The following is a 12,086-nucleotide window of genomic DNA, read 5'->3' as shown; positions in this document are numbered from 1 at the left end:
ATAATGCTGGCATTCATGGAGGGGCGTTGTTGTTCCGCAAGCTGCCCATGAGATGTGACTTGAAATTGAAATATGAGAATAATGGTTGCTGTTGGAGTAGATTGACGGCCTCCCCAAAGGTCCAGTGTAGGTAGTAGACGATTCTCTTCGACCAAAAGCTGTTGACTAGTAACGGAATTTACTACGGGGCCATACCGAAATGCTTAGAGGGTATCCATGGTTCATACATGGTAGATCGCCGCAGAACTAGAGATCGGGAGAAATTAGACCACGCTATGGGTCGTCTGTGGGGGGTGTAGGAATACTAGATGGCCTTATGAGGCATACCTCGAGGGTGACATTACTTCGTTGCCAATCAACCATGGATAGGAATGGCCCTACAACAACAGATTGATCCTGGCTATCTGGCTGTCGTCCCCCCTGGAAAGAGTATGCTCCGGTCTCCTGAAGATTGTCATTATCACCCTGTCGGTGAGGCCTACATTCACGGTTTATGGACAGAGTGAGAGATTTGAAAATGGGCCAGCTTTGTGGTCGGTCAACATTTCGTATTGTCAATATGAAACCCCATCTCCACCCCTCCCACCTCACTCGGCGTCCGAGTCTTCATCGTAGGCTGCTCCCTCGGCGGGAGTCCAGCCCTTGGTTTCCTTCTCCTCGACGAATCTCAGCAGAGCGACGAGAACGATGAAGCCCACCAGCCAAGTACCAATAACACACACGGTGACGATGGCATACTCTTTGGCGGAGTGAGTGTCTTGTTTGGCGTGAGTTGGGAAGACAGTGGTCTGTGGAATTAGGAACGCGTCGCGAAGGGTAGGATGTAGAGAAACTTACGAATGCGTACTCAATAGGAGTGTTAGCTTCGGTAGTAGTGGGCAGAGCGCCAGAGACCAGAGCGTCGGCGAGGTTTCCTCCAGCCTGGTAAGGTGTCAAGTCATTATTGGCAGGGTTGAGGTTGTCTCCGTAATTAGCCATCGCGCAGTTCAACCAGTAGCTGGGGCAATGGTAACCGAAGCAGTCGCCCTTGAGGAATGAGGTGTTGTTGATGATTATCTCGAATGCAACCTAGGTCGAAGTGGCAAGGAAGATGGAGACGAAAAGGTATGGAAGGTGTTTGGTTTCCATGTCGACGAGATTTGAGAGAAAGGGTTATTATAGGACTTCTGTCGCCGTCTCGCCGTCAGATGGAACTTATATAATAGGAAGGTGATGATGTCGTCGTCGTGTTGTGCCGTGGTCATAAGAAAACATCAAGCGATCAAGATCTAAGAGACTACTAACTCCCTCGCTGGTTTTGACTTCACTACAATTATTTTACCGCTTTTATGTTGCTAAGCATGATATTCCTGCTTAAGCACGCAGCTGAATTGACAAAGATACTAGAGTCTATGTAGCGTTTTCACATCTTTTGTCCTCAGCATCACCTTTTAGGTTAATGGACTCCGTTGCAGTTTGATGCTCATTCTGTTGTGATTGTTAATGTAGAGGTATGATTAGAGACTCTAGCCTGAGTTAGCTATTACATCAGACGGCACTTAAGTATCTAGTTATACTCTTAGTCACGACATTTACACAATCACAATAGGGTCATTTATCTTTGAGAACTTTGCTTTGGATTGATCTTGTTATCCTAGGCACAAGCTTAACCTTTTCTATCCTCAACTCTGATTTAGGCATGATTTCCGTTGGCCATTTTGTCCTTAGTCCCTCCAGTTCCCTAATGATTGTCCCACGAGCAAAGTAAATCCTTGTTCAAAGACTAACCGATATGCCTGAACATTCCCCCAGGAACCCAGAAGTCTCGGCTTTACATTTGGATTGCATATGCCAGAAACACAGCCAAGGAGAGAAAGTAGAATCTCAAGGCAGCAGTATGCGTATGGGCGTCGTTGGCTGAGGTCGAAGCGGTTGGTGTAATGGAAGTTGTCATCAGAGTAATTGAGGTGACAACCACTGTTGATGTACCAGTCACGGATCCCTCCAAGCGGCTCGTATGCATATGCGGTACAACGGTTGTCATATACATTGTGCTTGTTGGTAAGATGCTGTTCATAGGAGGTGGTGCCATGGTACCGGTCGAAGGAGTTGCCGTGATGCTGCTGATAGGCGGTGCCAAACTGGTTGGCTCACTTCCAGTCACAATGCTTGGGGAAATTCCGATCATGTTGCTTGCTGGAGTTCCCATGATACTATTCATTTGCGATGCCATCATGCTGTTCGTGGGAGTCGCCATCATGCTGCTCATCTGCGATGTCATCATACTGTCCATTCCTGCTGCCCGTATAGTCTTGGTCTTCGGAAGCAGCGGGTCGCCAGCTCCCACCGGGGTACAGACACATTGAAGAGGGCCGCAATGCTTCGGGAGGTCAGGGGAGCGAGCATTCAGAACATTGCCATTCTGGTCGCAGGCGACGCCGAGAGCGGTGCACACTTTGGCATTGACGAGTTTGGCGCAGTCAAGATTGTACGAGCGTTTGAGGATTTGGTGGGGGTAGACGAACTCATTGGTAGCAAGCCCGTTATTGGTAGGGGAGGCTGAGGTAGAGATCGAGAGCGTGAGAAAGGTGAGGACGAGGGCAACCAAGTTGACGATGGACTTCATGCTTGCGACTGTCTGGGATCCTCGGTGTCTTGCTTGTGATTGTTTTGTATATGTTCCGGAATTTGGCTCGTTGCTATAGATCGATGGTTGCAAGAGACTTATGTTGATGGTTTTTTTAGGACAAGGAGGGATAGAGGAAGGGGCTGGAGTTATTTTTCGGCCTCGCTTGTTTTTGTAGGCAGTCAAGCTGTTGCAAGTGAATTTCGGAGTACCTAATATGTGGCAATGTCTGCTATTCACAGCTTGCAAGTGATTGTCCTTTATGCACCTCTAATCAATCACTCTTTTATATCCCTAGTGTTTGTCCTTAATAAGGCCTTACGCAAACAGAAGTACGGTCTTAACTTTAAACCATGTCCAGGATCAAATTCCAGTACAGACACTGCAACTATATTATTGCTCCATTGGTGGTTGCTGTGGACTTCCTTTGCTAGTGAACTGATACATATTTCCCACCCTCTTGTAGTGTCACATATAGTTCACACAGCGGTGCCTACCAGGCGTAATATAATTTAATTTTAACTTATATAGACAATAGACAATAGCAGCAGTGTGCCAGTTGAGAGTAGTTATAAATTTAACAATCATCGGCTCGTCAACGTGCTAAAAATAAATTTCGGAAGTTAAGAAGTCTGTCGTTAATATATTATGTTCGACACACCTAAACTAAGGACAAGATAGGCCCTCTAGATAATAAGACCACTGAGTTATTTCAACTTCTACCCTTTCTAAATACCGCGCCAAGCCCAATGCAAACCTAGCGTTAGCATATTCAGTCATCACGTGACAAACCCCCCCTTTTCCCGATCCGCATTTAAACTCACCTCTCGCAATAGCACCATACTAGCACTCTTAAACCGCACTCCCAGGACTCGGTCTCCTTTTACCAAGATGTAGTTTTCTCCCCCTTAGCCTAAAATCCTCTTCTTCCCTAGCCCCCAACCGCTCCCTCTGCCCTTGCAAACTAACCGCGGGATCAATCGCAGTAGGCAGTCCCCTATGCCGCCCCCTGACCATAACGGCACACATAATAAGTTTGCTAACCGTATGCCAATCGCCACTAAAGCTATACTGTTGATTCGGCAGGCCCGTGGTGAGGCCTGCGACGGTGTAGGCGGCGATAACCTCGAAGGCGATGTTGAAGACGGAGTAGGTTAGTGGGTCGCGGTCGTAGTTGGATACTTCGATGCAGGATATTAGGAAGATGGGTGCTATTATCCACCAGATGTCGTGGGCGAGTTGGTGGCGGATTTGGTGGTAGACGAAGTCGAGGCCGGTGCCACGGTGGCCGTGGTCGGTTGTGCTGTTTGGAGTTGTTGGATGGGTGGGGAATTTGTAGCCGTCCTCGTTGGTATCTAGGGAAGAGGAAGAATCATTGCCGTAGAGACCGAGGGAGCGTTCTTCGTAGACATTTGAATGCCGCATCGTTATTACTACCGGGTATGCAGAGATGTACATCATTATGGCGTACAGGACCTGCAAGCCGATGCGGAGGGATGATATATCAATAACGTATTGGCCAGATGTAGGCACGGCGATTGCTTGAAAGAGCCCGTCTAGTACCCGAATGCCCACGGGGATTCGGGTTACGACTGGGTTGCCGATGTTGAGAAGTTCGAAAGCCACCCAGTCGATGCTGGTGAGGCATATGATCATGAAGAGTAGCCACCAGCTTGGCCGGCTTGGGAAGAGAATTGAATATACCCGCCGTGGGTAGCGGAGTAGGAAGCGGAGGGTGGCTTTGTGCTGGCTTTGTTGGGTGTCGGATGGGCAGATAAGATAAAGGAGTTTCAACATCGTCCACAAGATGAGACGGAGGAGGATTGGATAGCTATGGATACGTGAGTAACTGTGCCACAATTCGACAGGAGCGGTGGTAAAGAACTGACGCAGTATTACCAGCTAAGGTTACCACAGAGACTACGATCAAAGTAAATATCGAATTTTGAAATGGTATCTGTCCAAGATTAGTACTCTACGCTACTACTTAACATCCGAGTATCATTACCAGTTCAGTAGGGAGTAACGACAAGCCACCACTATTAAACGCGGACACACCGAAAAATATGCCCATCCACCTACACTTGATTAGATCTTAGACCCTCACATTTCTTCCCACGTACCAAGGATTGATCCCATTGTCCGCCGCTAAACTAGCATTGTTATGTGCCATATATGCTCCAAGGCTAATAGCGCCAAAGACTTGCCATGCCACGAAGTAGACCGCTACAACGTAAACCAGCATTACTGTAGCTCGATATTCCATGCCAGCTAGATGCTCTCTTTCTGCCCCTGACAGTGCGTGGAATTGTGCGTTTCGTCCGGTCGTGTATTTAGTGAGATATGTGGGGAAATGTGAAGGTTGAGAAGCTCCATGAGTGCCACTCTGAGAGCCATTGTGAGTACGTCCTCTTTGACGATGGGCGAGCTGGTTCGGGATATGAGGGCGGTAGGCAGTGGAGTAGGGGTGCGCCCCTACACCAGCAAATTTCAGAAAGCGGCAGCGAGGCTTGGATTGTGATGATGGCGAAGGGGCATATTGTATGATATGGTCCTGGTTTTGAGTGACGCTAGTCCCCGTGTAGTTCTCCATCCCATTGGCATCGTCGTTGCTTCTGAACCCCATCCCTGGGCCGTAATGGCGCGAGATGGATTCACGCCCACCTCTCCTATCGTCCTGCTCTCCGGCATGTTCTATGGGTTTCTCTGCCTCGAGGTCTCTGTTCGAGGGCAGAGAAGTCTGATGACGCGTTCTAGAGCGTTGCATATCTCGCATATCCCCGGGCTCCTCTATCAACTCCTGGTCTGGTAATTCCCGAAATCTTTTCTCAAAGGCCCTCTTCCGGATCGACACCGTCCCGAGAGTAACGAATATCGTACTCCCAATCATCATGAGGAACCCGAGAAGGATCTGCTGGAACGTGGTCAGTTGGTTGAGGTCTAGGGTGGTGAGCCCCGTGACCGTCATGGAAGATACAGTGGTGTAGAGTGAGTCGGTGTATGTGATCGATCTTGAGGGGCTTGAAGAGCCCCAGAAGATGATGGAGGCGATGAGAGAGGTGGTGATGATGTAGATGTAGTGGATAGAGATGAAATTTACAGGTGGAAGGTAGAACTTGATCTTTCGAATCTGATCATTGCTTATGGGATATTTCAGTCGCCGTGAGAAATTCCGGACGAGGCGGTAACTTCGGGCCATGCCAGCCACAGCCCTGTGGCAATGGCTTGGGAGGGAGAATATACGGTTTAAGGCATCAAGCAGATAACGTCAAAATAAAGTCAAGACTTTAAGGGAGATTCAAAAGGAATAAGGAAGCAAGATTCAAATTATGACGTTTTACCAACTCGGAACGGTTTCCTTCGCACCCGAAGTATTGACGTCGTCTCATCCACATCCACATGATGTCGGTTCGGGCCGAGCACGCCTTGCCCTTCGTTATAAAGTTGTAGAAGGGGACTCTGAATTGAAGCTAACTATTGGCCTCAACAGACATAGAATTTGCATCATGTGCAAGGGCAGCATGCTATTATGTTTGCTGCAAGCCTTGCTTCTCTTTGTATTGGGAGCTCTCTTTATCAATGGGGCAGTTCTATAGAGATAAAAGTGGGACTATTTGATTGATAATCACATGACCAAATTCCATAGGTACTTTGGTACCTACTGCGTAATGATCAAGGTACCTATGTACCTACTTGGGTACTTTGGCGTATGATGAAATGAAATAGCATAGAAGACTTGATAAAGACGGGATCCGTTTCTTATGCGAGACTTCCAAGCATGGACGACTGGTTGAACAGGGGAAGTTTCAGCCGCTGATATGCCATGGCCGTACGAACGTAAATACTATGTGCCTGATCCCCATCTCCGTCGCCGGATGTAGCCAAGAATCGGAAGAAAATGCCGCGCATGCTGTACGAGCACGCAGTATGTGCACCTCCAACGAAAAAAGCTTCGACGGAGCGAGGTAAAGGGGGTCAACAGCAAAGAATCTCCGAAAGGCTAATAGGCTGCATATGTACGACGTACCTAGGTACCCAAGGTACTTAAGGTATATGTATGAAATCAAGGGGCCCGCAAATGGGCATTTTCGGATGCCGAAACATAACGGGATATCACATCATCCAAGCCGGTTGTGGGATGTTTATCCTGCTGGACAAGAGCGACACCGAGACAGACTGCAATGCAACGCCGTTACCAGAAATCCCAGAGCGACGGGTGCGGTTTTAAAGGTCGTGTGGGTTTCAGATGTATTATCAATCGCTCGAGGATGCCAAGACATACCTTTGCTGGGACACGGAATTGAAGCTTTTCTTGGGGGGGGATAATTGGCGCCCAGGGCGGTTGTTTGAGATGAGTTCGCTTGGGGGCTTGGGGTCTTGGGTCTTGAGTTCTGGACAAATAGTAATAATTAATAATAATGATGATACTACTGTAGCAACGGGGGGCCAACTGAGAGGCAGCCGCGCGTGCGTTGAACCTGACCGCGATTCGCCAGGGCGCCGGGGGGGAGGGGATGCCAAGACTGGGTGTACGCGGCCTCGAGTCGCGCTTGAGGAGCCGGAGACGGAGAGAGGGAGAGGGAGAGATATTTGTATGGTACAGAGTGTGGTAATAATATGGATTGAAGTACATGTATGTACTGTACATGCATTAAAAGTATACCAAGGGGAGGGGAGCCAATGGTACTGTATGAGGGCACGAAGCAATAATCAATCATCTATAATCGAGAGGAGAAGTTCGGGGAGTTTAATAGAGACAGACGCCAGCGAGTACGGAAGAAAGTGAGACCTTTTCTTTGGCACTCACTCCCCTCATAACTCATAACTCATACCTCAGGAGCCAGGATCTACCTTCTAGGCACCGTACGTACCACGTACTCGTACTCGAGGATTCCAATCTCCAATTCCCAATTTCCAAGCCAGACGACGACACCACTGAACACCTGGACACTGGACGCGTCGAGGGGTGGTGGCAAGGTACGAAGTACATACGAGTACTTCGTACCGTACGAAGTATTACGCCCACGATGGCTTGCGCGGGTGGCCAAAAGCCGGGAGAGCTACGGGTACGGGTACTCGAGTATGCGTAAGACGACGACGCTTCTGGTGGGAATCCAAATGAATAAAATCCTTCGGCTTGCGGCGTGCGTATGAGGTTCTTGCTTGCGTAAGGTAAGGTAAGGCAAGGTGATTTATGATGGATGATGGATGATCTTTGCTTGCCTGGCGAGGTAGCGCGGGTCACTTCTTTTCCGGAAAATCAAACTGCCTTGGGTTGGGTTGGGTTGGGTTGGTGGAGGGAGTGGAGCAGAGCAGAGCAGAGCAGGAGGGAAGACCATATCAAGAACTCCATTACTACTGTAGGTAAGGGATTCTACTGTAGGTCTTGTCTATCCCGATGTATCCCTATCTGGATCCCAATGAATGAATATTTGATTTGATTTGATTTGATTTGATTTGATTTGATTGATATTAATTGCTGCCAAGGTCTTCTGCTGCTTTAATAGATAGATGCCTTAGATAGATACAGCGTAGATAGATACAGTACGGTACGGTACGGTACACGAGACTAAACGGAAGCCAAGCCCAAGCCCAGCCTCACGCCTCAGGCAGCCCCGCGAGAGTCGTCGTCAGCCTTTGCAGCGGTCGGCGTGGAAGGAACCGGCAGGGGCCCAAGCGAGGCCAATCAGCGGCGCCAGAAGCGTCAGCAGGCGGAAGTGACGAATGCAGGGCCGACGGTCAGTGGTTGCTCGGTAGATCCACGCGTTCTCCAGGGCTCGTTCGTGGCCAGTTTATACGTACAGTAGTAAAAGGTAGTTGTCCAGTGTCCAGTGTCCAGTGTCCGGCGTACAATATACAGTCAGTAGTGTATCCAGAGTAGGCAGTAGGCAGTAGGTAGTAAATAAATATAGTATATACGGTCAATACGAAGTAGCAGTAGTAGTCGTGGTAGTAGCTGTAGCTGTAGCAGTAGCAGTACCAGCAATAGTAGTTTAGCAGCAAGTAGTAGCAGGCGTCGTAGCAACTCGAGAGTCCAGAGTCCAGAGTCCAGAGTCCAGCTTACCTTCGTCCTCTTCTTCCCCCTACGTACGACGTATCCGTTACGAGTCGTCCCCCCCAGACAGCCTGCGTGCTGCGTACGTTGGCCACCACCACCGCTCACTCAGGCTCTGGCTGGGCCACGCAATTGCCAACCTATTACGATTGCTCTCCCTACGACGTATTCCTATTCCTATTGCCTCCCATTCTTATTCCACTCTCATTATCATTGCCATGGTCAATATCAATATCAATATCAATATCAATATCAATATCAATGGCAGCATAGCACCACATTATCCACCACCGCACCGCACACCTCACGACTCCACTCCCGCTCCGCTCCACTCGGCGACAGCTGCCACAACGACCACAACTTAAACACACCTCCTTGGGTTCTTAACAACTGCCACCTCTCCAAGGCACAGTAGTAGTACACTACTCCGTACAGTAGAGTATTTCTATTCTGGTGTCGCGGCCTTGCGCCTAGCCTAAAAGCTTTGCCTTAAGCGAGGCAACGATTGCGACGACTTGGGGCTGTGGGCTGTGCTGAGTGCTGCGTGCTGTCTGCTGTCTGCTGCGCTTCACCACCGAGGACTCTACACTCTACACTCTACACTCGACACCGCTCGACACTCCACACTCCACTCTACACTCGCTCTTCTTTCCGCCATTCCATTGTCATCACCTCCCCGACTTCACATCGCATCGTCACCGTCACAATTCAAAAGCGCTGCTTGTCCCGTGCGCCGAGGGCCGAGAGAGAGAGAGAGAGGAGAAGGGAACAGGACCACCTCCGAGCGACCACCACCACAACGACGACGACTACGACGACTTCTCCGGTATAATTACCATTACCACGACCACTACGACCACCACGATCCCATATTACCATATTACCCACCACCAGATACATCGCACACGAGAGTCCATCAGAGGTGCGCCTGCAGGAGAGAAGCCGGGCTCGTCTTCGCCTCTCTCCACATCCCCCTCGACCGTGACGAGAACCCGGCGACATGGCCGACCCGAATAGGGGATTGGCGCCTCCACACTCCCAGAATGGCGAATATGACGAGCAATGGGCCAAGGACCTGCGAGTCCAGTTCGAGGGACTGCTGCGGACGAAGCGACTAAATGAACTCGACCGATCGCGCTCACGAACCGCCTCACCACAACCACAGTCACACCCGCGCGAACGAGCATCGTCAAACAACCTCCGAGCAGCAGTATCATCATCGTCATCGTCATCGCTTCTTCCTCCCCCGTCGCCAGGCTACCGACCATCCACATCGAGCGGCCAGCCAGGCGCTTCCTTCGGCGCCACTCCTCCTTCCTATGCGTCCCTGCGAACCCTACCAAAGATCCCAACCGCGCCCGCAGACCCTCAATCCCAGAAGTTCAGAAATCTATTAATCTCGCTATCATTAACCCCCACGAAATACGAAAATCCTGGGCTATTAGACGAGGCATTACAGGTCATCCCACTGGACAGGATATATGGCGAGGCGGAGGAGGAGAGCCAGGTGCTCCAGGCACAGGCAGAGAGTATGGGGGATGGACGACGACCTGAGTGGGGCTATCAAGATTGCGTTATCCGCGCATTATTAAGGTTTGTGGCTCCCTCCCTCTTATGACCTTTGGTGATGATCTCTAACTGGACTAGATGGTTCAAGCGATCATTTTTCTCCTGGGTCAACAACCCACCTTGCTCGGTCTGTCTGTCCCCAACAATTGCGCAAGGCATGACACCTCCCACGCCCGAGGAGTCGGCATATGGCGCCCTTCGAGTCGAGCTATACCGATGTTCGGCCGGCGACTGCGGCGCGTATGAGAGGTTTCCACGATATGGAGACGTATGGCGCTTACTGCAAACAAGAAAAGGGCGCTGCGGAGAGTGGGCCAATGTCTTCAGCATGCTGTGTCGCGCTGTAGGAGGCCGTGTAAGATGGGTGTGGAATGCCGAGGACCATGTATGGACTGAGGTCTACTCCGAGATGCAAAAGCGATGGGTTCATGTCGATGCGTGTGAGGAGGCATGGGACAACCCACGGCTATATACCGATGGATGGGGCAAGAAGATGTCGTACTGCGTTGCCTTCTCAATTGATGGAGCAACGGACGTCACCCGACGATACGTGCGCAAAACCGACCACGCCTCAGAGCGAAGCAGATGCCCGGAGGAAGTCATGCTCTACATCATGAACGAGATCAAGAATATCCGCCGATCGAACATGCCCAAGGACGAGCGATTCCGGTTGGAGAAGGAGGATACCCGAGAGGACAAGGAACTTCGAGGATACGTCGTTGCGTCGATAGCGCATTCCGTGGTATCGAACCTTCGACCGGGCGCCCCAGCAACGATCAACGCACCTGCACGTCGCTCATCGGATGACCAGAAGCTGCCCGCAGAGCAGCCTGCTGGTAGGCAGACGGGCACTCAGGAATGGATCAATGCTCGAGGAGAGAATGGCCCTCGGCATCAAGCTCCAAGAGACCCTTCACAACGCGGACACTGAAAGATTCAGACCGACAAAATAATTTCTATTTATCATAAAACTACCCAACGAGCTAGTCCAGGCTCCTTGACTCCCTTCGAGCAGCTATAATGGTACCGCTAGAGGACCGGAAGCGCCGAGCCGAATCGACAAGCCTGTTCGCCAGTACGGTAACAGTACACACACAAATCTCGAGTCCGTCAAACCGGCAGCACCATCATCCTTTCAACACGCAAGCCATCTTATTATCCAAAGGTCATGGCATTCTACAATCAACATTAACAATACCCACTATCACCGCCCTATTTTTCTACAGGCTTGTACGCTCTATGCATTATGCGGTTGCATCAAGGGAATTTGTCTTTCTCACGGCGTCAAGGCGGGCACGGATCACAGGTTACCTATATAATTTCTTTTGTTATCAAAGATGAGGGAAGGATGGGATGATATCATTCATGCTGTGCCTGGGAATCGGCGTATAAATACAGCTGGCGTTAAAGCGGATTTCTTTTTCAGGGGGAGGCCAGGGGAGGGGAAATATGAAGGGAAAGGGTTTAACGTGGAGCTTAAGTGCTGCGATCGATAGAAATGACGCATTTGGCAGTGGTATTTACTGCTCTGAGATGACGATCATGTATGAGTGAGATACTGGGGAACTGCGCGGAGAGGTGGTATGTTATCTACGAGATGACTTGCAGAAGAGGGAATGTAGATATACACAGCAGATGAGGCAGATGCAGTGAAGAATTATGAGCTTTTATCAGCTACTTTCAACCAGTCCCTACACAGTGACTTCGTTATTCCTCGGCCTGGCTAATGAGATAAGGGGTCTCTAAGCAAACTTGGCAGACATATACCTACCTACCTAGACATATATGTGTGCGTGAAATCGCTCTGCTCGTTATAGGTATAGGTAAGCGACATATACCGGATTAACTACATATGTC

At 50.0% G+C, this 12,086-nt stretch overlaps 4 protein-coding genes across 4 annotated transcripts; 1 reads left to right on the top strand and 3 right to left on the bottom strand.

Moving 5' to 3' along the window:
- Nucleotides 1-587: 587 nt before the first annotated feature.
- On the bottom strand, nucleotides 588-978 carry BP5553_09935 (uncharacterized protein; the record flags this gene model as incomplete). The annotated part of the gene is made up of 2 exons (XM_032018558.1): nucleotides 588-788; nucleotides 838-978. The coding sequence occupies 2 exons, from the start codon at nucleotides 976-978 to the stop codon at nucleotides 588-590; spliced, it is 342 nt and encodes a 113-aa protein (XP_031865395.1).
- Nucleotides 979-1,810: 832 nt separating this feature from the next.
- On the bottom strand, nucleotides 1,811-2,605 carry BP5553_09934 (uncharacterized protein; the record flags this gene model as incomplete). Its single annotated transcript, XM_032018557.1, has 1 exon — nucleotides 1,811-2,605. The coding sequence occupies one exon, from the start codon at nucleotides 2,603-2,605 to the stop codon at nucleotides 1,811-1,813; it is 795 nt and encodes a 264-aa protein (XP_031865394.1).
- An 852-nt stretch (nucleotides 2,606-3,457) lies between these two features.
- On the bottom strand, nucleotides 3,458-5,804 carry BP5553_09933 (uncharacterized protein; the record flags this gene model as incomplete). The annotated part of the gene is made up of 4 exons (XM_032018556.1): nucleotides 3,458-4,436; nucleotides 4,495-4,562; nucleotides 4,614-4,683; nucleotides 4,729-5,804. The coding sequence occupies 4 exons, from the start codon at nucleotides 5,802-5,804 to the stop codon at nucleotides 3,458-3,460; spliced, it is 2,193 nt and encodes a 730-aa protein (XP_031865393.1).
- A 3,856-nt stretch (nucleotides 5,805-9,660) lies between these two features.
- BP5553_09932 (Uncharacterized protein) lies at nucleotides 9,661-11,160 on the top strand (the record flags this gene model as incomplete). The annotated part of the gene is made up of 2 exons (XM_032018555.1): nucleotides 9,661-10,253; nucleotides 10,308-11,160. The coding sequence occupies 2 exons, from the start codon at nucleotides 9,661-9,663 to the stop codon at nucleotides 11,158-11,160; spliced, it is 1,446 nt and encodes a 481-aa protein (XP_031865392.1).
- Nucleotides 11,161-12,086: the final 926 nt, after the last annotated feature.

Source organism: Venustampulla echinocandica (assembly GCF_003357145.1).
Source record: "Venustampulla echinocandica strain BP 5553 chromosome Unknown scaffold_12, whole genome shotgun sequence".
Classification (NCBI taxonomy): domain Eukaryota; kingdom Fungi; phylum Ascomycota; class Leotiomycetes; order Helotiales; family Pleuroascaceae; genus Venustampulla; species Venustampulla echinocandica.
The sequence above is the reverse complement of the archived record's forward strand: the minus strand, read 5'-3'. Positions and strand labels throughout refer to the sequence as shown.